This window comes from Centroberyx gerrardi, chromosome 5 (genome assembly GCF_048128805.1).
Source record: "Centroberyx gerrardi isolate f3 chromosome 5, fCenGer3.hap1.cur.20231027, whole genome shotgun sequence".
NCBI classification, from domain to species: domain Eukaryota; kingdom Metazoa; phylum Chordata; class Actinopteri; order Beryciformes; family Berycidae; genus Centroberyx; species Centroberyx gerrardi.
This window is the reverse complement of record NC_136001.1, coordinates 19768432-19795175: the sequence shown is the minus strand read 5'-3', so window position 1 is coordinate 19795175 and position 26744 is coordinate 19768432. Positions and strand designations below refer to the sequence as shown.

The 26744-nt window shown below is 43.5% G+C and overlaps 1 protein-coding gene and 1 pseudogene across 1 annotated transcript; one reads left to right on the top strand and one right to left on the bottom strand.

Moving 5' to 3' along the window:
* Positions 1–1156: 1156 nt before the first annotated feature.
* LOC139932175 (RNA-binding protein 15 pseudogene) lies at positions 1157–5721 on the bottom strand (annotated as a pseudogene).
* Positions 5722–18213: 12492 nt separating this feature from the next.
* On the top strand, positions 18214–26665 carry LOC139932143 (sodium-dependent neutral amino acid transporter SLC6A17-like). Its single transcript, XM_071925833.2, has 11 exons — positions 18214–18496; positions 21113–21270; positions 22381–22507; positions 23738–23919; positions 24053–24163; positions 24320–24561; positions 24697–24889; positions 25024–25216; positions 25524–25683; positions 25946–26108; positions 26267–26665. The coding sequence occupies exons 1-11, from the start codon at positions 18214–18216 to the stop codon at positions 26663–26665; spliced, it is 2211 nt and encodes a 736-aa protein (XP_071781934.1).
* Positions 26666–26744: the final 79 nt, after the last annotated feature.

Here is a 26744-nt window from a genome sequence, read left to right as displayed (position 1 = left end):
AGGCCGACTATCAAGTGAGGTGTTACTCAGGATAGGTTTGTACTGGTCTTTTACGTTTTTATACATACCCAAGCCTGTTTTTTAGGCCGTCTGAATACTTTACCTGAGGAACGGGTGCTGGCAGGGTCGGGGGTTAGAGGGCTGAAACCTGTTAAGACACAAAAAGCTCCGGGAAACCTTGCGTCCAGGCCGTGGCGCAGAGTGGATACCTTGGGCGGCAGTGTAGGTGGGTCCCACTTGTTTGGAGATGAAACCAGGAGCAGTGGTGGGCAGGAATGTTGTTCTGTTGAGGGGATACATCCTGCAGATTCTGACTGAATGACAGCAGGATACTCTTCACTTTGGTTTCATATTCACTTTGGAACAGAATCTTTAAAAAGTATATCACATCAACATATCAAATTAAAAATTAAGGTTCCCTGCACAGGACACTGGCAATGTTTTCTCTTCCGTAGTATTTCCTTTCCACTTTATGGCAAATAACAAAGCAGACGCTGCGTTGCGCTGTCTCAACCTGAGCATACGATATCCTCTTCTCCAACACAGGATGAGGCACGCATGACGTCTGGCCCTAGCACAGAGATCTTCTTCACGACTCCAACGCAAGGAAAGGTAAAACAACAGGCAAATACACAAATGAATGAATATCAGCGCTCCTTCTCAAGCTGGCGCAGACGCTGAGCCAATACTTTCTGCACCCGTGTCCTGCTGGAGACCGGTGACAAAGAAGACTGGGCATTTGAAACGTTTTGCTCCCATTGACAGGCTGTCAGATGCAGACGAACACTGTGATATTGATACAGCCTGGCGTGGTGAGTGACAAACCGGGCTGTCGCACGCTCCGCTGGTTCTCAGCCGCACCCCCAGACATACAGGCCAGAGGTGACCGAGCAATATGCCACATCTTTGAGGGGGCACAGTAACTCTAGATCTGCCTTGGCAGAGGGAATGAAATTTAAAAAAAAGCTAGTAAGAAGCCCCAACTTCAATTTCAGTGAAGGCAACATCAAAAACTCTTCGCAAAGAGGTCATTCAACAACTGATGATCAACAACATCAAAATAACAGAAGCTGTCTTCCCTTGATCTCACACTTTTCCTCTCCTTTCTGCCAGAGAAGGCCTCCACTTTCAAAGTGATAAGCCTTTGAGTTTTAGAGACAATTCCAAGTACAATTCCAAGAACAGAAAAGGTCACAAAAGTTGTCTTCCGAGGCAGATACATTTGTGTTTCCCAGGAAAGAGTAAATTTATTAAGACTGAGACAAAATCTATGAAGCGCATGTTGCACTTTGTGTTTTCTGACAGGTAGGTATACTTCTTAAGCCCATGAGCAATGATGGTCTCCATTTTTCTCTCCAGATATCCTGAGTACACAGCACAAAGCAAAATATTCCATTTAAAAACATGGTACTGAAATCAAAGCATGAAAACAAATCAAAAACAGTCTTTTCAGAGGAAGGCATACATGGCCATTGTAGAAAGGCCCCTTTGCTCTGATGCAGGGTTTTCTCACACAAGTCCACTGGTGGTATAGTGATATTTTCCACTTATGGACTCCTGATGAATTAGGAGGGATTTGCATGGCATACATATAGCTCTAATTTTATAGGTTACATCATCTTTTTAAATACAGTACATGCAGTGTTGGGGTAGTAATTGTAACTGCCGGATTACAAAATCAGATTACAAAAACCAAGTACTTAAATCAACCTAGTTTTTTTTGTAAATGTGCAATTTGATTACCGTATGTATGCTGAGATTCTATGAATGGCCACATCACATTATCAGCAATGCCACATTGAAAGTTGCGTTCAAAAAGACACTTTTTGGTGGTTAGCTACAGTCAACCATTAATATTGCATATAGAGGGAAACCAAAGGGAACCAAACTGTGTGATGCTGATTAAAACTACAAATATGGGTGCTGTTGGTACCAATGCTTAGTGAAAATTGTGAAAAACAAACATAAGGACATTTGCATTCATTTCACCCTACAATGTCAAATAACCTTCACATATGGCTCAGAAAACTAAGGAGCTTTGAAAAAAACTCTAAATTATTATACTGTAACCATTCATGCTCCTCAAATGTCGATGTCAACAAAGCCTGAACTAAGGAAATTACCCCTGATAAGAAAAAATGGAGGGGGCACCAACAGTCTGTGATGGCCAGACACTGAGAGGACAAATACACTGCTCTATGGAATTAAACAGTCGGTACAAAGATTTTTCCACAATTTTCCCTAGCTTTAAGTAGCATGGCCATAATTGAGAAAAATAGAAAAACTCTCATATTGATACTCTGAATTAAAAAGGTACTCAAAACATAAGACTTGTACTTGGTCAGCAAAAAGTGGTACAGGTGCACATTTGAAATATGCTTATTAATGAGCAAATAGGTAAAGCTTTAGAGCAAATGGATATACTTCTTTAATGAGGGGAAATTAATATGTACATGAGATTGATTCAATTCTCTTGTAGCCATAGCTGTACAAACATCGTCATAGTACTTCAAAGCCTTTAGACTGACCAACCAAAACTAAGTTGAGTACAGATAAAATGAAGGCTAGCTATTCTGTTTTGGATTTCAAATATATCTTTATAGAGTTCTTTTTGTTACAGTCTGCCAAAATATCAAAGGATATAAAGGAATGGTGTTTTTTTTAAATGAGATAAGGCAACCAATATTACTGATTCACAAAAATGTAGCTTACTCTTGATTTCCTTAAGCACAGTACCCTTCAAGTAATTTACATTTATTTGACAACCAAATATCAGAGAGCAGAATGTAACCTGCATGAATTAATCAAATCCATCAACTCAATAAAATGTATCCAATTCAATGACTTTCATTTCCACTACATATATACCTTCAACAGGATGAAATACAAACTACCATGCAGGTTTATGAACTTAAAATCAGAACCCTGTAATTTCCTCTTATTATGCTTTGTTACCTACTAAGCTCACCTCCCTGTTTTCACAACTGATAGCCAAACACAGTGCACAAGTGTGAATACAGCCATTATATAATTTGCACTTTTTTTTCTTTCAGGATGCTCCTCTGATAATAACCATCACCAGGTAATCGTCCTCTGATTTGGCAAAGGCTTTGGAGGAGGCATCCAAGAACTGCTGTGAGAAATCACACGGGGGGAAAGCATGAAGGACTCCTCCCTGGTCCTTGTCACCCTTCCCCCCCACAGGGAGACTGATGACACCGGCCGCCTCCTTCTGCTTCAGGTAGGAGACCAGGTTCTTCAGCGGTCTCTCGGTGGAGCTGCTGGCGTCCTGGAGTCCTGCGTCCTCGGTTTTCCCGGGCACAGCCAGGAGGATGGAGTATCCGCTGGGGACGGAGGCCTTGATGCGGCGAGAGACCTCATCCAGCTTGGGCTGGTCCAGGCGCAGGCGCTGGGTGATCTTTAGCTGGGACACCTGGCCCCCCTTGGAGCCCTCCACCAGCAGACTGGTAGCTACAGCCATATCCCCCTCCAGCAGGTGCATAGATGTGGGGAAGCTGCTATTCTTCAGCAGGAGGACACCCTGCCAGGCCTGACACAGCTTCTGTCCCCTGGCCCCCTGCTTTGACTGCAGGCCAGACTTGGAGGAAGATAAGTTGGAGGATGAGGATGAGGAAGGGTGTTCTGAACAGTCCTCCTTCCTCACAGGGCTCCTATATAAGTCACTGGCTTTGCGTTTGCGGTCTTTGTCAGAACTGGAGGCTGGCATGGTGGGGCTGAGCGTCCGCCGTCTCTTCTCTCCAGGTCCGTTGTCCAGGCTGTTCTGACGCTCTTTGACAGGGGAGGTTCTGCCAGAGCGAGGTAGGCGTTCAGGGTCACTATAGCGTCCCCCGTCTCGGCTGCTCCCTCCAGGGCTGCGCTCCAGCGAGTTGCCATGGCAACGCCGAACATATTCACTGTTGTCAGGTGAACGATCCAGGCGCCAGCCATCATCCAACTGTCTTCTTTTACGGCCCTGATCTCGGCTTTGTAACTTCCGTTCACGTTCCATTGACCAGGTTTCGCGGGAACGCCTGTCCAGGTGATCTAGGGCTTCAAAGCCTGCTCCTCGCATCCTGTCATGGACAGCCAGGCCAGGCCATTCAGCACTAGAGTACAGATCCCTTTCTCTGAAGCGTACAGGGACTGGAGGAGACCTCTCTCTCACTCTCACAGCCTCTGTGGTGAGGCGGTGGGCAAAGGGCTCAGGGACCAAGTCATAGTGCGGCAGGGGGAGAAGTTGCATGTACTGCTGCTGCTGCTGGTAGCGGTGCTCTGTATCTGCAAAGTCTACTCTGAGTCTCCTGTCAGGGCCACCTAGAGGGGCGCCTCGCATGTGAGTACAGGCAGCCTGTGCAGCGTCCAGGCTTTCATACTGGATGTAGGCCCATGGCTCTCCTTTCCTATAGTCTATAGTCCTGATGGTGCCAAAGCGATCAAACTCCTTAGCCAGCGCAGCAAGTGGGACCCAGGGTCCAAGGCCCCCCACCCACAGCCGGGTTGTGGGGGTAGGCTTGCCATAGCCGATTTTTATTGGGCTGTGGCCCACCACTTTCCCTGACATTGTTACTTTGGCACGGTGAGCCATGTCAAGATTCTCAAACTTTAGAAAGCCATAGGTGCTGCTCTGCCCTCGCACTGCCCGCTTGATGTCCACCTCTGTTATCACCCCAAACCTGTCAAACGCCCTCCTCAGGTCGCTCTCGGTCACAGTGATGTCAAGATTGCCAAGGAACAAAGTCCTGTTTGCCCTCTGGTCGTCCTCAGGGGGCATGAGGTCCTCCTCACGGAAAACTGCACATTCAGGGATGAATGGGGGTCGATTCCTGGCATCGTAGATGGAAAACTCTCTGTCTCTTTCCAAGTCCCTTAAGTGAGGTGGAGGAGGAGGCGGGGGGAGACGACCCAGCGCCAACTGCTGTAACCGGTAGTCTCTATAACCTAGACCAGTAGGTGACAGAGCTCTTTGAGAGTGTAGATGTCTGTGTCCTGGAGGAAAACTGTCTTTTGAAACAGGGGAACGGCTCCTACGTCGGTTCATGTAAACCGGCTCAATTCTGAGCGGCCGGTCGTACAGCACCAGCTTGCCGCGGGCGTGTTTGGCCGCCTTGGCGTCGTCGGGCCTCCTGAAATTGACGAGCGCCACTCTTTCGTCGTTCACTCGACTTATTTTGACACTCACGTCTCCAAATTTCTTAAACTCGTGAAACAGTCCATCTTCTATTTCCTCGTCGTTCAGCTGAGAGCCCAGCTCGCTTATTTTAAGAGTCTTGTACTCACTTTCTGTGTTCGACGGAGGCCGTGGGTCGCTGCGTGAACCGGCCCTAGAAGAGGCGGTGGTTTCCGTAACGAGGTCGTTGTTGCCTCCGAAGTCGTAATTTGTACCAGTTCGACTAGACATATTGTGTCCGTCTGGGTCTCGCATGTCTCTTTTTTCACTGTGCAAACCTCGCCTGGATGAAGCGCCGCTTTGAGCAGAACTATTCCCGTTGTTGCTGCCCGCCGTCGCTCCCATCTTTTTGCTGGTCGGGTGGCTTCCTCCTCGGTCTCGGATATCATCCAGCACCCGGGACCGTTTCTTCACCGGCGATCGCTCTTTCCCCTTCATTTTCAAAAGCCGCTATCGCTGCGTTAAAACACAAATCAATGCAGACGTAATCCCTGCTTCCACTGTGCAGTATCCTAACCGATCTAGACTATTTAACTTAAATGCGGTTTCGCTATCCTCTAGCCGAGCGACACATCCGCCATGTTGGATTGCTCGGAAACTGTACAGGAAATCCCGCCTACGTGTCCGTAGAAGAAGCTGATTGGCTGCGCGGGTGTCACTCGTGCAAGTCGGAAGGCTGCTTTGCCTATTGTAAATCAGGGTGCGGCTCTGGGGTCAAAGTACGGCCCTTGCCTAAAGTTGAGTTGAAAATTACAGAATACAGTGGGAGAGACAGCTGCTTTTATAACCAATGTGGTATACTTTGTCCTGAATGATTAACTATTATCTAGAATAATTACACAGCATAAACTGATAAGAATCTCATAACAGAATCAGAATAACTTTATTAGTCAGATACAATAAATGTACAAGGAAGAGACATATTGACAGCTTACAGGGTTAATGGTTTACACTGACTCAGATGGTACAAGGACAATAGTGCAAGGCATACTGTGGACAGTAAAGATCCAACAGTCAATATCCTACAGCTGTTTGTGTGCAGTGTGGCACAGTGTGGCTGCAACTTAAGTGATGTGTAGTGAGTGTATTGGTCATAAAATATTGGTATTGGTCCCCTGTGCCCTGAGGAAGCTATACTGGATAGAATGAGATGCATGAAATAAAGCATTACAGAATGTATTTTTGCGGGCCTGAGAAGTGTCAAGGTTGCAAAGTCTGTGTTACAGACCACAGAGACATTTAATGCACATTTTAATGGTGTGTAGCCTACACTCTAGAACAGGATGTGTCAATTTAACACATCTGTGTGTCTTCTTTGGGACAACAAATATTTGTGTGACTTTTCAATACAAGATATGTTATATATTATGTAAGATATGTGTTGTGTTAAAATGTCATTGTCATTGTTTTTTAGAGTGTAGTAGTGCAGAAGAGTCAAAGCTCCTTGTGTAATAATAAATTGTATGATGATAGTATCCTTCTAAACGGTTTATAGGATAGTTTTGTTTGTTTGTTTTTCTCATCAGGGCATCTTTTCTCCTAGGTGCTAGCTGATCTTTTTTTATATTTTCCAGTTCTTTCTCTACAAAGATTTACATTGATGTGGAATCATAAATTAACAAATTTCGATATCTAGTAAAGATGGACTTGATTTGACTTGACTTGATCGTGTTTCTGGCTATGGAACGGATCACTAAACACACAAATCAGTCATAGGTTATACCAGAGGAGTGACATATTTCAGAGCTGAAGTTCACCATTCTCTTTCAGATAAATTATTTTTTTCCTTCTGCCACTGCAGCACGGTCAATCAGATTTCAGCAACATTAGGCTATTCTTTTTAATAAGATATTTCTTTAATAAGTGGGGGTGAGATTTGTACAGATGCCCGAGAAATCAGTGAGAGGGGGATGTGGTGCTGGTTAATGTCAGAAGTCGAAATTGATTTAAAAAAAAAAAAAAGTGAACAGGCTTGTGTTAGAAATGAAAGAAAAGGCCCATTCATTCTATAAATACACATAAGTCTATTGTGTCTTTACTGACTGCTGTCTGCTGAGACAAACACTTGTCAGTAAAAGAATCCTTGTTTTACCACTAGGGGGCAGAGGGGTTCCTCCAGTAGGCCTACAAATGCAGTCTATCATTGAAAAGAAGGTACTGTAGTAGCAGGTAGTGTCTGGACTGCAGACTACCTAGATTTGTACTAGATTGTACGACACAACTTATCAGGAAACAAGGGAACTTTAAATGAATCTTCTGCTAGCTTTCAAAGCGCCTCCACAAACAATTTGAATTGTAGAGAAATGTGAAATGGAAAAGGCAACTTTCCAATTCAACTGCACTGAAAAATAGCCACAGCATTGTCTTATGGGCTACCAGCTGGCCTATAAAGATGACTACCACGGGCATTTCAGACATGCGCACTTCAACAAAAAAATGAAAATAGTACAGTCTCTCAGAGACATCAGTGCATGTAGATGTCTGCACTTCTGGCAAGGATAATAAAACTAATGCGGGTGAATGGACTGTCTACACTCCTTTTAACAGAAAAAGTTGGTGCCATGTGCTCAATGAATGGTTAATGGTCCTAGAGCTTTCACCAACACAAGGTTTATTCCATGTTGAACAGTTCTTCATGTTATGCAAATCTACATACTATCTGGGGTATTTGTTAATTGTGTTAATTTGTGTAGCTGTCCCCCAACTTCCATTGATAGTATTAATAGTACACAGGAATACAAATGTTAAGGCATGTATGTAGGGCGCTCCCACGCGTAGGATTACAGCCTGCCTGCCACAGCAGAGGGAGAGATGGGGTCCCATTCTTAATTTGTATTGCTTTAGGAATAATGTTTCATCTGACAGGAAGAAAAAACTGTCAGAATATTTTTAACATCAATTCATAAACTTCTCTCTCCACTAGCTTTGTGTTCCATTGTGCCACACACACACACACACACACACACACACACATACAGACACGTACACACATGCGTCACACACACGCATCACACACACACACACACACATATTTTAGACATGCAAATGTCAGTCTCCTCAGATCAATGTCTGTTGTGCATTTCTTTATCCAGTCACTCTCAGCCAAGGTTCTTACAGACTAAATGCTTCTCGATGAGGGCTATGCTATTTTCTCTGTCCCACTTATCACAACATATACACTAAAAATTAATTGTCCAAAAGCTATATATATCCATTTTGGACAAAGATCATTACCACAAGTCAATATTTCCAAAATACAGAGGATCCCCTCTCTAAAATCATTGTGACCAACAAAGACTTAAGCCTCCTACTTTAAAATGTAGGCTACCATCATTTGCTTTAATTCTGTGTTATCAATCTTTTTTTTTAAGAATAGGTTTCACTTTTTCATCTCACTATAAAGTGAGACTGACCCTATTATATAAAATTCCCTGTTGCATCAACCTTGTTAAGCCAACAATAATTACTAAAAAAAGAAAAGAAAAAAAAGTACGCTTTGCTGCAGGAGTATTTTAAAAGGATTATGTTGTCCAAAAAAAATTTGGGACGGGAGCTTTGCCCTCAACCCTGTGAGCTGGACTGGCCCCTCTTTGAGAGACCATCTGGTGGAATTCTTCTATAGGCCGTCACATGGCCCAGCAGGGCAATCTGCCACCCAGTATTAATATGGGTTTAAGTGTGCCTGTAAAGATAGTATGAGGGGGGAAATGTGCCTGCTTTAAATCTCCTCCCAATATCCAGGGCAATTGCCCTGCTCAAATGGAGCGACCAAAGCATTCAGCCGTCAGAATCATACTTACATAATAACAGTGGCAAAAATATTAGGTGAGAATTATTTGCTTACAGTTGCAGTACGTGTGCAAATGTTTACTAGCAGATAACCACTCAGGATGCAACCCACCCACACATTTGTGCTGTCAGCACATTTTAAATAGCATAATCTAAAAATTATACTTAATTTGCAGTTTTTGGACAGTTAAGTCCGCACTGTATTTATGCTGCTATCTCAAATTCACTACTACTATGAATTTAATGAAAATATGAAAATAGAAAATGTACTGCAACAGATATGTGGTTCATCTGGTAATAACCATCAACAACAGAGTGGCACACAAAGGTTTTTGTTAATGAGCTGTCAAAGTAGAGGGAAATCTGCAAAGGATTAGTGAGGAAAAACAGGTTTTAATGAGTTTCTATTTTTGTCTGTTGCAATAAGGTGAACAGGATGACCTGACCCACTGCACATGGCTTTCATGTGAGACAGATGCTCAGTAACAGATCTGTTTGTGCATTTCTCTTGTCAACCAACCAAAAGACAACCTATCATTGGCCTTCATAAGCTGGACTTTTTTTTTCTCCAACATGTCAGAATTCATTGTCAAATCAATACAATCAAGATGAAAGTCCCACTGCGTAAGTGGCAGCGGATAAAGGATGATCTAACTGGAAGCAGCTAAGCCACCGACTGATTCCCAAACTGATTCTCAATTGTATTTAGGTTTTATCTCTTTTATATCACCTGTTTATATTCATGGATCGATACTGATTTGATGACAATACCAGCACAAACCCCTCATAGAACAGTTTTTGACTAAAACCTGCACCAAGAGATACAGGCCATCTTGGCAGGTTGGCATATGGTGTAGCACTGCAGTAGGTCTGTCAGCCCAGCATGACCCACATTCTCCTCTGTCTGAACACCTGCACAGCACCAGATCCCCAGTCACTGATGCACTCTGGGAAACTAGGAGGGCTAAAGTTGTTGCAGTACTGTGGGGACGCATGTGCAGATATCATAGATATCTAAGTTCCATGTGTTTTTTGATCCCTGTGAAATCAAAACAAAGTTATTGCTTCACTCCTTCATATCCATTCAAATTAAAGCTCTTTGTTAATGTCTTTACATAGCCTACTTATAAACCTTGTGTGATGTCTATATAAATAGTTTGTGTTTTATAATAATATGTTCATTATATGTTGTTTTTAACAGTACTATACCGGTTCAGTAAAAAGCTGAAACAGTACAGTGAGAGAGAGAGCATCATCCCTCCTAGCAAAGAAGGGGTCATCCATCAATTAGCTTTAACCCTCTTCACAAGAGGAATCATTAAATCATTAATGTATTGATTGCGGACAGCAATGTAAACAGAGCGGTCCATCAATTGCTTTGACTGAGTGTAAATCCATTTAGTACTCTCAGAAGTATTGCATTTTCACTTTCACAGAAGTAGTTACAGTTTGTTCAAGCGGTTATTGTGCTAAACACAATGGAATACTAACTAGCTGAGTGGTACCATGTGAGAACCTGAACATAAAACCCAATGCAGGCTGGAGCTTTTTTTAGGAGCTGAGAGTGACCCAGACAGCGTAACACAAGGGGAGAAACAGGAAGGAGGGAGGGAGGGATGGGAAGAGGCAGGGAGGGAGGAATATAAATGAGACTGGAGTGAAGGAAAAGTACTGGACGGATGTGGCGGTGCAGATGCAGAATGCGTGAGCCCACGTGAGTGGAAGTGGGCGAGGGGGAGTACAAAAGAAAAGAGGCTTTCAGTGAAAAATGGGGGCCGCAAATGAGCTGGGAAAAAATTGTGAAGGTAGAGACGAGTGAAGGTGAACAGTTAGCAGAGAGGGATAGAAATGTGCTGCGTGCCGTCAAAAGGAGTAAAGGTAGTCGACGTCAGCTATGAAAGAGGCATTAGTTATGACTGAAAAAAGCATAGAGGATGTTTGAAGTTATACGTGAGAAAAAGTACACCATACAGAGGGATCCTGACAATAAGAAAAGATAAAGCAACGGATGATGGAGAATGATAAAGACAAACAGAAAGACAGACAGAGGGAAAACAGCTGGCTGAAAAAGCTGCTGCTGTACAGGCTGTTAGACAAAACCAGACAAAGGGAACATTTATTTAAAGACTTAAAAGGGGGTACAGTGACTTAAGCACTGGTGTTGTGTTATTTCTGTGTTTTTTCTTTATATTTGGTGCCAAATAAACTGCAGGCAGAAGCAAATCTCCTATGTCCTTCCCATAAACTCTGAACATTGTCACAGTAGCGGTAGGAGGGAGGTTGAAAAACATTATATAAGAATATGTACAACAAATAGTAAGAGGACACGGGGTAAAGGGGGGCAGAACAAAGCCCCGGCTCCTCCAAACCAAATGGGACCGCCCGGTCATCTGCTAACCAGAGAGGGCAACAGCACCACTGTGCCAGCGGTCCCACAGGCCGGCAGGCTGCTGAGACAAGCTTAATAAAACCAGAAACGTATAGCCAAGTGGTTCACTGAATGACACATTACAACCGAGCAGCTCCCCTGCAGCAGCTGGGGGTTTAATGCCTTGGTCAAGGGCACTTCAATATTCGTTTTTGAGTAAGGGGACAACATTACTTATTCATTCAGTAGATGGTGGAGGAGAGAGATGTTGTAGCTTCATTCACACTTAAACATCATAGTCCATTTATCAGTGTTTTGACCCTGTAGAATCCTTCACATGCACCTAAAGCTTGGTGATGCAGCAAGGAACTACTACCAAATCTCTGAAAAATCCTGCTGGAGTCTTTTAATGTGTGATGCTGCATGATTCGCAGTCTTAACAGAATCTTAAAATGTGAGAACCTCTAGGACTAAAAACTCATGACTTGAGACAAATTGTTGTTAAATGTATGGTAGGCATAATATAAGTTTCTACCCTTACACCACACTCAGTCCTTCAATCCTTGCTTTTAAACTGACTTAATCAGAATTTATTATCAGATTTTGAGTGTGCCTGCAAAGCAGTGGCACCTTCTTTCGGATGCAACGTATTATGGGAGATCATGTCGCTGAGATTTCTTGTCAGGCTTGTCTCACATAAGACAGGGTGACGAGAGGCTGAGGAAGCAAGACTGAGCTGAGAAAGCACAACAGGCAAACACCTTTAATCCACCACACACTTCCAAAACTTACTAAGGAGAAAAAGCAAAACATGAGAGAACTGGGGAAGGAGAAGAGATGGCAGCGGGAGGAGCAGGCATCCATATGGTACAACAACTCCTCAAATGACTTGAAACAGTGGCCTGTGATGTTTTAATAAGACTCTGAGAAGATAAACTGCCCTCTGTTACTTTAGTCATAACTAAAACTGAAGAAGCCAAAGTTTAAGCAACCAAACAGGAAAAGTAACCCAGGAGGCCACATGTGTGTAGTATTTTGAATGTGTTTTGTTTTTTTCCAACTAGGACAAAGCAATTTATCAGGAGAAGAATGCAGAAAAAAGAGTGCAGAGATGAGACAAAGTCTGTCATATGATCCTGAGGTTGCTGTGGCAACTGATCCCAGTAGTCAGCTCTGAAAAGGTGTGCGTCAAAAGCGTCACAGAGCGAGCAAGGACCAGCCTTAGAAATAGAACAGACAGAACGGACCCTCAGTAAGTCTTGGATGCTGCACTCTGGGCTGCTTTTAGTTGAAACTAAAAAAAAACACATCAAAATCATACATCTGAACAGCATATGAGATATGTTTGTAGAGGTCACATCTTATATGAGTGTGTTGTGTTGCCATTTGGAGCCAGTTCAAAATGATTTAAAGCTTGTTAAGCAGGATTTTGTCCTCATGGAGAGTTTAAATATTTATTCACCGAAACATCAACTACACCTTTAGCCACCCCATGTTGTGTATCACCATTGAGACCAAATTGTATAATGATAATTACGTTCGTTTTGATTGCAGATGCAGAGAAATGTAAAGAAGCAAATAAATAGGCCTGATTAAAATGGTCAAGAGGGTAGACGTGTGGGAATAGAGGACAAAATAAATCCATAAGGTCAGGATGAAAAATGGCCTCAAGATGATATCAACCTCCCCTATCTCGGTGGTATTAAAGAATATTCTGCTGGATGGTGCATGATTTATGGTCCTCCAGCTGGCTGTGTCTGCTGCAGTCGTGTCGCGTGTCCAATGTCTCAATAGAAAAAGACCACACATTGGGAGTGGAGCAGTTGTAGCTCACACACTTCAAGTTTCATCGGGAAGATAAAGCCGGATGGTATCAGAGATCAGTGTCTTGGCACTTGTGTGAGTGTTGTCCATGTTCACAAACAGAATAGCCCAAGATCATGAGAATTACATGCATATTCTCTCCCTCCAAAAAGAGGATTCTTATCAAAATTGTGATTTACAGACTATTATAGCAATATAGTGTGTGCCAGTGAAAAGTAGGCAGCAAGGTATGTGAGGTAAGTGTTCAATGGCACTGAAAATAGTGTCTCCTCTGCCTCAAGTACAGACTGTCCTTCTTTTCTCCCTTTTATTGTCTGTGAGTATCTTTCATTTATTAATGCTTATCCATTGTAACCAGCAGCCCCTCCAGCCAGTGTAAACAGCTTGATCATTTCCATCTGCTGTTCAAAGAATCTGTTAGTCAGTCTGGACATTAAATTTCAACACTATACTCAGCTATGAACTGCTTCAACCAGAAAATAAACTCCTGATCTCTTGTCTATTTTGCAATTTTGATCTAAAAGAAAAAAAAAAAAAAACACCTTTATTGGTGATGTTGTCATAACCTCATGACTCTTCTGACATTAACAACCAGGCTTACTGAGTGTTACCTTTAAGAGACGGGGTGTGCTGCTTTTCTGAGTAGCCTACTATACTGACGGGGCTGTGGTGAATGGCTTGAATTTTTTATCAATTGAAAAACGCATTTGGGACCAGCCTATATAGAGTATGACGAAAGCTGCGTCAGACAATCACTTCCTCGGATAGGAGTGAATAACCTTGACAAAGCCACGCACAGTTTTGCACCATATCCTCACCATACCTCCTCCACGTGCAGAGATGCTTTGATGGGTGGATGTCTCCTGAGGATCCGTGTCAAACAACAAGTGACTGGCAGGTGATCATTCGCCAGTGTGATAATGAATAGCACTTTGTGCGTCACGGTGCGCCCTGGACTCTCCACCCTGCATGTCAATTGTAGCCAAAGCAGCATGTGATCCAGCAGCCTCCGTCCTCCAGTCTCCTACACCGGGTACCACACTGAAACAGAAGTGACACCAGGCGGATGTTAATGTCGCTCTCCAGTTATGCTAGGCTTTCTTTGACAGCTGCACTGGTATTAAACACTGGATATTGTTGATCGCTTCCAAAGATTCACGGTGAGAAAGAATATATTTTGTTTTCATTATTCCTCCACTGAGCTTCTCATTCTGAGAGGCAAGAAACTCGATAGGTGATATCACCTGGAAAAAAAAGATGTAGACTGTTTTCTGTAGCCTCTTGCAGTAGAAATTTCTGCAGAAACTCGAGTTTCAGAAAGAGTTTCAATTGCTACGTTTCTGTCTTTAACATAGGCTACACTTCTTTCGAATCACTTAAAGTTATCTTCGGATAGGCTAATTGTGTAAAATTTGCATGAGGAACAAAAATAGACTTCTATCTGTGTCCTAGTTTTCTCAGATGACATGAAATAATCCCATATCTTATTTGACCTTGAGTGCGTGTATTTAAAAGTCGTCACATCATTCATAATAGAGCAGTAAAAACTAGAGGCGTTACAAAATATTAAGCGATCAATATCTGCACCAAATTTGTCACCGGGCGCACGCGGGGAGTGATGTCTCTCTTCTGGGAGTATCTGGTGTTGATTAGTGAGGACATTCAGCTCTTTCACCCAAGCTGCAACATTTCAGACAGGGAGTGCAGCTGGTCGTTTTATGTGTGAACTATATTTTAGAGTGAAAAGAGGATTAATGACAAAAAAAAAAAAACAATGCTGTGCAAGTTGATGTCCTAATGCTTCAGATGTAGACTATTCCAGTTCGTCCTTTTATAAAAAATGGGCTTTTGCATTAAAACTACCATGCTACAGACTTTTTAATACTTTTTCATTTCCACTGTGAAGCAGCTCAGCCCTGCATATTGCTACTCTGCTCATGTTACCTCTCAGTTTTTATTACTGAGTCTGCTTTGTGTTGCCGACAGTCGTGTTGGGTCATGCTAGTACCAGAGATCACAGGATCGATTAGTGAGGACATTTGAACAAGGTTGATAGCTGAAGCTGATACCTGCAGGGTGTGGTGTTGTACCTCGTGGGCAAAAATGTATTATGTTGTGTTATTGTGCATGTTTGCATGGCTAAGGTTTGGATTTGGAAACCACTCTGCATTTGCCCCTCTATTGTCTATTCAATTATAGTTCATACAAACATATTCTTATGCATATAGAGTGTAACTTTTAATTAGGTGCACTTTGTAATGTGTCTGAGTGAGGCTAGTGATGGTAAGGGTGTATGTTTATAGTTAGGAGTGTTTAATATTATACTTACAACCTTTGTTGGTGCTGAAAAGTTAACAGTGCAAAGTATGATTTCCTTTGCATTGCATTCCTCATGAGAAATATGCATGCATGACAATAATGAAGTATTAAATTAAATGAAGTGCCCCTTTTCTGCTTTCATGTAGAGTGTGCATAGCTTAGGTGATTACATTAATATCAACTCTAGTTTGTGTGTGGGGAGAGAGAGAGAGAGAGAGAGAGAGGCCATCAGGATTATTTAAAGTCATTCAGATCAGACATGTTGCCTTTAATGTGATGTGATGTTGATTACACATTTTGAACACTTTGTCTTGGCTACAGACATGAAATCATAACTGAGGACTTATTACATTCATGATGAACTACTTACTTGCACAGTATACCAAACATCAGTGCCGAATTTGCATTTCCTAATTTAAACTACGTTATTTTTGTCGTTATTCAGCACAATAAATTATTCCATATTGCAGCCTCTGCTGATGATGTAATACGTGTACGGAATAAGCAAGCATCAGACCAAATTATTTATGTGGTTTCACTAGAAGTGCTGTCGGTGGTACTGAAGAAATACCCTGCTAACATGAATGCTATGCCTCGTCATAATGGATGGAGAAACTCTCTGAATAGGCAAAATAGAGAATAAATATACACAAATCTGGCATATATTCACACAGGTTATGTAAACATGACACAACCGCAGATACACCATGGCTGATGTGGTTGTAATCATTATAATTGCGTTAGATTTGGTTATGAAATCCCCTGACTCTCAAATCAATTTTCAGTTTTTAACTGCATGCTGAAAGAGTCAATCTGGGTCTTCTGCATCCAAGGACATGGCTTTATTCTCATCGACCTGGGATGGGGATAAAAACAAGCTGCTGGTCCCCTGCCATTTCCCTCGTTTGCTACTCCACCCTATTGTTTGCCATTGAAAACTGTGCTATAAAATTGCATCATATAGTCAGACTCTTAACATTGCATGCAGTTATCTGAATACTATTTTTTTTTTTCAGCAGGATTATTGGTTGGGTGGGTTGATGTGTTTTCATTTCTCATTTCTGGCTGGATGATGCAGCTGCAGATTGATATTACGTGTCTCGTACAGTATGGGATTGAATGACAAGTCAGAAGCAGAGCTGGGGGCTTTAGAGTTAATGCACATGGGATTATGAAGAGTTGCACTTGTGAATGGACGTGGATTATTGCATCATGGGCTCTTGACATGCACAGAGGAGGAAATCTGTTATGATATAAAAAGAAAAAAAAAATCAGCAAGTACAGCGAATGCATGTATTGAGCATCATTAGTTACTGTACACAAATACTACTGTAAAGGAGTTAAGTTGACAATTGTTTGAAGCTTCCTTGTCACCAGCAGAAGCTATGCTAGTGTTGTTGTGGTTAATGTTCTTAATGGAGAATTTGCTGATGAGAGTTTGGGAGGGACTGATGTAAGCAGCGGCGTGTCGTGACGAGGGAGGCTCGTGCATCACTGCTGTTGCATCACACTCGAGGTGTAGCAGCCAACAGTCTCTCAAGATGTTACCCCAGTTTGAACCGCTCCTCTCTGTCCTCTGTGTGACCTCTATTCAGTCCCAGTGTTTCCTTTGGCAAAACCACAATACTTACACCTCTAATCTGATTTGGCTTCAAAAGTCTTTCAATCAATGCCATCACAGAGAATGTGGTGTGAGATGGACAATCAGTCATTTCTGTTAGTGTTGTGTTTTACTTTCCCCCTGTCCTCCGCCCTCACAGATCCCATGGGCTTTGTAGTTCTGCATTTCAGTGGATGGTGGATTTTTATAATGGAGAAACGACTCGCTCAATAAGTAATGAGCCTACACCGGGCTTGTGATGTGGATCAGGAGAACACATGACTGCAGTTTATTCAGAGCATCATGCTCACTTCCTCCATTGCGTTTGGGTTAAACCAACCACTCCCTGAAAGAGGGGTGAGGATGCTGCTGCAAGGCTTCAGAGGATTAGGGGATTTACAGGAAAAAGCTTCACTAAAGTTAAGCTTGCAGAACAGGGAAATTAAGTAGAACAATTTGCAGGATTGGGAATTTTTTGAGCCAAAAACTTGTGTGGGAGACAAAGGCCTATGCTGTTTTTGAAATGTAAAAATGTCTGATGAAATTCACTGGATCCTTAAATTGCATTGCTGAGTAGTTTTTGTTGAAAGAACCAGGTTCAGGGTACAGGTTTGATGAATGGTGTCCTGTCTCTCTGTTGACATCCTTCATGTCTCTAGAGAGGCATGGTCATGTGTTACAAGCCAGAGTCTTATTACAAGCTTAACCAAGCACTAAATGGGGGAATAATTGTGTCAGTGGCTCTATCTGAAGTGTTATTTAAGGGCACAGCGGTGCAAAGCCAGCTTAAAATTACTGTACTCAAACAGGCCTTGTCAAGGGCAAATAATTGACCTCCTTTTGTTTAAAATGTGGACTTTTAATGGAATGGGTGTCCAATAAAGCATCCTTGTAAAGAAATAAAATGCTCATGCTTATATTTTGATGATGACACTGAAATACAATTTCATTCCTCTGTTTTTGTGATGCAGGACCGAGGCCCACACCTGGAATCCAGCAGTTGCTGTCACTCTCCAGCATCTCCCATATAACATCCAGCCAGACCTTCTCCACTCTCTGCCTGCATCACTTCTTTCTGCTGCTACCATACTTGCTCTCTCTCTCCACCCCCACCCCTTTCCCAGCTCCCAACCCTCAGCGTCCCTGATGCCTAAGAACAGCAAGGTGACACAGCGCGAGCAAAGCCATGAGCACGTCACAGAGTCGGTGGCTGACCTGCTCGCACACGAGGAGCCGCTGGACTACAAGAACAGCTCCCTGAACGTAGGAGGAGCTGCTGGGAAGAAAGTCCCGCAGATAGAGGTCCCTGAAAATGATGGACGCCCCGCCTGGAACAGCAAGCTGCAGTACATCCTGGCCCAGGTGGGCTTCTCTGTCGGCCTGGGAAACGTGTGGCGCTTCCCTTACCTGTGCCAAAAGAATGGAGGAGGTAAGTTGGAGACTTTGCTCTCCATTGGCCCAGTGTTGCATACAGCACAGTCAACAACTATATTTATATTGGAAATCCAAACGTGAACTATGCATCATAGCTATGTGTTGCAACCTATAACACAAGGCCAACTCTTGTGATTTGTTGTTGAGATTATACTGACATGACAAGCAGGCTGATTTTCATTTGTATGAGGTCAGTACCGGCTCAGCTTTCTGTTTGTCACCGCTAGATGAAGAGTGTTTGAGCTGCTCACCTGTAGTGGCTCAGTGACCCCGATGATCAGGAACTACATGGCAGTTCCACTTGCCTTTCCACTACAGTCAGACTAGACTGCCAAGAGAGAAGCTGGATTGCACAGAAAACAGCCAACTCTAAATATAGCTGCACTATTGATTACTACTGCCAGTAGGGCAGGCCGGGGCTCAACTGATACTCTAGTCAACAGGAAAGAGCTCGATTAAAAATGAATGCGTCTATATAGTGTTGAGGATTTATTTTTGTCCGGTAACCCTGTAATTGGAGGTGTAGACTACTGTGTAAACCTGTGTTCATAGTAGGTAAAAAATACCTTGTCATCATGGGTTGCCTTGCTTTAGCCTCTAATGTTTTTGTGTACAGCCCCATCAGCTCCCCCTGCTTACCTTTACTGCCATTGTCCTGATTTATTGCATATAGGCAGGATTTACCGACAGTAGGCTCATTCCTAATCTGTCAGGTTGTGTGACCTGGAGAACCGCCATCTTTCACTCTGTAATTTGCTGTCTGACAACCAATTACAGACACATTAAAGGTCTGTGTTGTTGGGTAGTTATCGCTCAGTGGGCACTCCTCTCTTTTCCTCTATTCCTCTCCCTCCTCATGCCTTTCTCTCTCTCTCTGTCTAACACCCTCTATCATTCTCCCTCCCTTGTCACTTCTTTATGCCAGTGAGCTTGCCATATATCATACTATGAGCTGGCCCCAGTTCAAATAACCTGTGATGGAGTGGATTTGGCTGAAGAGGCACAGTATTTGTCAGCTGATTGGAGGATCCTGGCAAAGGCCCAAAACGCCTCACTGGATTCACCTTGCTGACCTCACTGTTCTCTCTATTCCAGCTCGCTTTATTTAGCCCATTTCCTCTTCTCTTCACTCTGTCTGTGCCATATTATTCCACCCGCTATGAGATGTGTAAGCCACTGTATGTAATTCCTACTTTTGATGTATTAATATTAGTACATGCTTGCCTACCATAAGTCTTCCCATCCCGGATGAACCCTTCGCACATAAAACACAGTTGCATCCTGATTATGCCTCCCTTCCCCAGGATTAAGCTGGGAAGGGACAAATTTAGACTTCCCTCTTAATTCAAATGAAATTCAAAAAATAATCAGCAATGGGGTTGGATGGGCTTCAGGAGAGGAGGAGGGGGGAGTTAACACTATATCATATTTTCCAAGTTGTTGGTAAATGAGAGGTTATTTTAAAGAATTCATTCACAACTGATGCAACACTGTTGAATTACTGTATGAAGCATATTTACTTAGTGGCTTAAGCTGCGACCTGTAAAATCTCTACTTAGGCCGCTATTCACCATAACAGTAGAGCCTGTCTGATTTTACCCACTTACCTTCCTGCCCCACATTGTTAAAAGAGAGTGCTCTGACACACATCGTGATACCAAATGAAATGCCACCAACAAACGTAATGTTAGTGGTATTAACAATACAAAATGCAATACAAAATCCTAGGTGAGTGTTTTAGGGGCACATTAGTGGCACATTGAAGCACTGAACATAATACAGTAATGTTATGAAAGTGAATGTGGTTTGGCATACTGACAGACATCGGTACGTCACCTGCATATTTCACATTTTGGAGACAACTGTGACTACTGGAGATTATACTGTTGGTTTGCAACACTTCCTCAAGTGGAAAGCCAGAGGCAACAGAGAAAACATCATCTGTTGTTTTGATGGGATTGGATAGCTAACCAAACATATTATTTCCACCTTGTCTCTGCCTGTGATGAGCGTCACCGGTTTTGTTTACACTTTACAAACGTGACACATACACTTTTCTTGCATATTGATTGAAAAACCGTAATAAATGTTCTGAGCTAGTGTTTAAAAATGTAGAGACGCTCGTATTGTGCTCAGTGTATGGTGTTACTCTTTATCTCTATGGCACCTTGGACAGGACACTAATGTGATGTAGGACCAAGGACACTTTTATGATGTTGACTGCCAAACCATGGGCCATGGGCTAGATGAATCCTTGATCTAAAGTGTTTACTGTCATCATTGTTTGGTTTGGTTTTGAAATAGCGTGAAGATATTCAGAAAAGCCAGGAGAAAGATATGTGACAGCATAGCAGGAGGTAGATATGAAACTATGCTGGAACAGTACTGTTAAAAGGTAGGATCGGGGGTTTAAATGACTACTAAACTTTTGTTTCCAGATCTGAATTTTTCAACACCAACAAGTTCAACAAGCTTTTTCGGTGTTTCAGAGAACTTTAATGATATTTAAAATCATATTTCATGTGTCAACACGCCTGCGATTGGGTTTACCATCAGTTGGGTTTGCCTTGAAATGCTGTATATAAGCTCAATAAGGTTCCATGTTTTTCAGGTGCCTATCTGGTTCCCTACTTTATCCTCCTCATCATCATCGGCATCCCGCTCTTCTTCCTGGAACTGGCAGTGGGTCAGAAGATCCGGCGTGGGAGCATTGGGGTGTGGAACTATGTCTGTCCCCGGCTGGGCGGGATAGGGGTGTCTAGCTTGATTGTAAGTGAAGCAGGTACTGTTTCATTTTCATAATTTTTGTTAGTTTTCATCTTGATGGGTGTAAATCAGAATAGATATCACCTGTCAAACCTATTGCTGTGAGCACATACCCTCGACACATACCCTTGATAATACTTTCTTTGTTATACAGTAGCTGACTGTAGACAGTGGTGCCACAGGAAAGCAGGTAGACAACAGTACAGTGGAGAGAAAATGTGTGGGTCCTCTGATAGGAATCAGGGAGGCTGTAATGGGGGAGTAGCTGTCAATCCCACAGTTGAACAGAAGCACATCTGCTGAATGTGCATCGGTTTCAGGAATAACAAGCTATTGCATTGTCTATGTGATTTATTATGGTACCTTCTTTTCTGCATGGGCAAACACTTTGAATCCCCTGACAAACAATACACATCTGCTTCTTTAACATGTTTATTTATTTATTTGAACTTAATGTATTTTTTTATTTTGTTTTTTTAGGAGAGACATGCTAATCTAGCATCTAACTGTGAATGAAATATGTTTTTGTGTCTCCTAGCCAGTACAATACATGTCATATAATATGTAAATGCCAGACAATCATGAAACAGAAACAGCCATAAACAGGATTAAGTTACAGGATAGAGTAGCCACAACAGCCTCTTAACTGCCTCTCTTGGGTTATGAGAGGTATTGGAGTGTTTGGGAGTGAAAGTTAGCCTCTCTTTAGAGTTGCATTGCTGGCGCAGAAGTAACTATAAATATCTTGTAGAAGATCACCATTGAAGCCGCTGAAAGAGAGCGCTTCAATAATTCATGGTTTCCTCGACCTTATTTAGCTTCTGCATGTCCTGGCTGGCATGATTGCTCAGAAGACTGACAGCGGCATGGGACAGGCACAAAGCCCGGTGCCTCATTTGCATTCTTCTTCCACTCTCTACAGATCCGATTTTAGAATTTTGTGTTGGTGTAATAGACTAGACACCTTATATTTCCAGATTCTGTTAACGCAGCCTGTCTTGTGGCTCTGACGTCACATAGCAGAGGGAATACTGCAAAACGTCATAGAACAAATTATTTCCCTCTCTAACCATCTATCTATCTATTTATCTATCTATCTATCTATCCCTACAGGTGTGTGGCTTTGTGGGTCTCTACTATAACGTGATTATCGGCTGGAGCATCTTCTACTTCTTCCAGTCCTTCCAGTTCCCTCTGCCATGGAGCGAGTGCCCAATTAGAAAGAATGGAACTCTCGCTAGTGAGTGACATCACAATGCTAAAATGAAACATGCAAACAATGGACTGTTTTAATTAGTGTTTTTTTTTTTATTATTATTTTCTACTCAACCTGTTAAGTCATTTTATCTTTGAAGCAATATCCTTTTATGGCACTGTTTCAGTCAATCCTTAATGTATATTGTCCTCACCATAATACCACAATAGACCCACCATGCTCCAAAGTTCCAGATTAAATTTTGCCTCGCCTCAAGCCCAGCCGCTTGGGTCTAAATCGCACATCGAATCAGATCAGCCAAATTGTGTTAACTTCCTCACAAGGTTCCTTCATGACTAGATGGACATAATCCAGATTAAACTCCTCTGGAGCTCTATTAGATTAGAGGCGATAACAACGTAACCCCAGGGGCGCCTGGAAACACTCAGCATGTACATGACTCAGCATCACTGAGTCTGCCAGCTGAAAGAAAGGGAGCAGAGATTCAGACTGAAGGACGCTGATATTGAAGGACAGAGGTATAAAGCCGACTGCGAGACATTTCACTGGAAGGACGATGGACTGCATCCAGCAGTGTACAACTGCAAGGAGTATGAGGGGGTGATGCAGTGTTTCTCATAGATCTGTATCTAATGCACAAACAAAGTACTTGGATGGACAAAACATCATGGTGCAATGAGACAGGAATTCATAAACTTGTACCTAACCAAACCAAAATTTGACAGAGGCTATCTTGATTTCATAATCGATGAATTGAATGAGCTGGCCACGCCTCTGTAGGTGTGTAGGTGTCTCTGTGTGTGTGTGTGTGTGTGTGCGCGCACATGTGTGTATAAATCTGCACCTCTCGAAGAATCGTTACATTGCTGACTCCAAACCCAGCCGCATATGTATCATTTCCCCAAGGTTGAGCTATAAGAGCAGAATATACTGTATGTGCACAGAAAAAAACGTCAAGTGTTGTGAATGGGTGTTCATGCTCTGCATACTAAGTAGTACAGAGATGACCTTGTTTAGCTCACTTAAGTCAGAGAGATGCAATCCAGCAGAGAATTGAGATACTGACCCTGTGCAAACATTCTCTTTCTCATTATATTTCCCCCTGTGCTCTCCCCATCCTTCCCCCCTCTCACACCCAAATCACCCTTCCTCTCTCCTTTCCACATGTTTATCTGCCCATCTCTCTTCTCCTTCATACCCATTATCCCCCAAAATAAACCATCACCACCATGTCCCGCCTCCTACGATGCACAGTTGTGGAGCCGGAGTGTGACAAAAGCTCAGCCACCACCTATTTCTGGTACCGCCAGACTCTGAACACCACCAGTACCATCGCAGAGAGCGGCGGCCTCAACATCAAAATGACCCTGTCTCTGCTGGTGGCCTGGATCATCGTCTGCCTCGCTGTCATTAGAGGAATCGCCTCCTCTGGGAAGGTAGTGGGCTCAGCGGGAGGGGGGGTATGGGGTGGAGAGGTTGTGAAAGGAGAGGATAATATAACGAGAGAGAAAAATCTGAAGGAGACTACTAATTGAATGAATCTATATTTTTCCTCTCCACCTTTCTCAGGTGATGTACTTCAGCTCTCTGTTCCCCTATGTGGTGCTTTTCTGTTTCCTGGTCAGAGGTTTAATGCTGAAGGGATCTGTGGATGGCATTGCTCACATGTTCACTCCCAAGGTGAGATTGAGGGAACGGTTTCATTCCCTACAGATGTCACACCCTCTCTCTCTCTCTCTTTCCTCCTCTCTGTATTTGTCACCAGCCATCCTTGATACTCAATAATCAAATGAGAATCACACAGTTTGATTCAAGTTGCCTCGATGTGTCCCACAGCTGGAGAAGATGCTGGAGCCCCAGGTGTGGAGGGAGGCAGCCACCCAGGTCTTCTTTGCCCTGGGCCTGGGATTTGGAGGAGTCATAGCCTTCTCCAGCTACAACAAGATAGACAACAACTGTCATTACGACGCTGTGCTCGTCTCTTTCATCAACTTCTTCACCTCCATCCTGGCCACACTGGTGGTGTTCGCTGTGCTGGGCTTCAAGGCCAACCTCATGAACGAAAAGTGTGTCGTAGAGTAAGTTCAACGCCCCCACAAGTTATTCCTTTTCTGCTACCAGAATGCGCTATGAAATAATTTCAAGAACCCAATCTGACAACTACACACCGTTGTCTGCTATTTACTCGTTTTTCTTTCCTTTTGTCTTCATAGGAATGCAGAGAAGATCCTTGGATACCTGAACTCAAATGTGCTGAGTCATGATCTAATCCCTCCGCATGTGAACTTCTCCCACCTTAGTACTTCCGACTATGCGGAGATGTATGGAGTCATCAAGACAGTGAAAGAGGGCAGCTTCTCGCAGCTGGGTCTGGAGCCCTGTCTTCTTGAGGATGAGCTCAACAAGGTGGGTCTGGTGGGAGGGACCGAACCCTTAGGCTCCTATCGATGAGTGCGCTCCGTATTTGACCCATTTTACACCTGCTCCTCCGGCTGTCCCCATGCTTTTATCGTCTCACTTCTCTGACCCGCTCTCTGCAGGCTGTCCAGGGTACAGGCTTGGCCTTCATCGCCTTCACAGAAGCTATGACCCATTTCCCAGCTTCTCCGCTCTGGTCAGTCATGTTCTTCTTCATGCTGATCAACCTGGGTCTGGGCAGCATGATCGGCACCATGACCGGCATCACCACCCCCGTCCTCGACACCTACAAGGTCCAGAAGGAGCTTTTCACAGGTATTCACCGCTATTTTCTATTAGTAGTTCAAAACACTTACTCAGCACTTAAAAAGGATCTCAGCGCACTTGGGAATGGGCTGCATTAGTCTTTGTGGCATTGCCCTGTGTGTCCTGAATGCAAATGACAAACAGAAAACAAAACAGCCTACTAGCAATAAAAAATAGATTGCGCCCAATTTCTCCTTTCTCTCATCTACAGATCCAAATTGGTTTTCTATAATGACAAGGCTATTTTTCATCTTTCCTATGAATTAGCACTAATCTTTGTTTTGTTTTTTCTTCTTCTTCTCTCTGTTTCCCTTAGTGTGTTGCTGTATAGTAGCCTTTTTCTGTGGCCTGTTGTTCGTGCAGCGCTCAGGGAATTACTTTGTCACCATGTTCGATGATTACTCTGCTGGTCTGCCTCTCACCATAGTGGTCATCCTGGAAAATCTGTCTGTTGCTTGGATCTACGGCACCAAGAGGTGAGACCAGTTAGACCTCAGCTGCCAGCTACAAACCCACAGTTCATCAGAAACTGACATTTCTGTTGGGTGGGTGGGTGGGTGTGTGTAAAGGTGTGGGTATGGGTGTGTGTCCGTGTCTCTTTGTCTGGGTCTGTGCTGTGATTGTGTCTGTGATTTTTAAATGACAAGAAAAATGATAAATTTGTGAAGTGAAAAGTGTAAAACTGTGTGAAAGGACTTCATCATTATTTCAACTCTTGTGCTGCTCTGTGGCTGTCAGGTTCATGCAGGATCTGGAGGACATGTTGGGTTTCCGACCGTACGCCTACTACTTCTACATGTGGAAGTATGTCTCTCCTCTGTGTCTCATCGTGCTCATCTCTGCCACCGTCATAGAGATGGCCTTCAACCCGCCAGGATACAACGCCTGGGTCCAAGAGCTGGTCAGTCTGTGTGTGTGTGTGTGTGTGTGTGTGTGTGTGTGTGTGTGTGTATTAACTCCTGCAATGCTCCTTTCAAGCTGAGGAGCATTTTCTGAAACATTTTTTCTTCACATTTCTTTCCGAGTCACACTTCCACACTGAACCCTCTCTGCCTGCAGGCTCAGGAGCGTTTCCAGAGCTACCCTCCCTGGGCGCTGGCCATGTGCTTTGCTCTCATCGTAGTGGCCATGCTTCCGCTCCCCATCGTCTTCATCGCCCGGCACTTCAACCTGATGTCGGATGGCTCCAACAAGCTGTCCGTCTCCTACCGTAAAACCATGATGAAGGATATGTCCAACCTGGAGGAGCAGGACGAGGCCAGATTCATCCTCGGCGCCAAGCCCGGCGAGGCCCCGACATCCGCGCCTGCACACAGAGCCTTCCTGAGTCCCGGAGGGAACAAACCGCTGGATCCCAACTCTCTGTCTCCAAATAGCTGCTACGGAACGAGCTACCAGAACGCCGCCATCAGCCCCACCACCCCAACCACGCCTGTCACCCCGGAGACTGACTCTTGATTACTGTCCGCCCTGTCCAAACACCTCTCTGATTGCCTCTCCTGTAGCCCAACTCACCTTTCAACCACCAAGTCTCCAC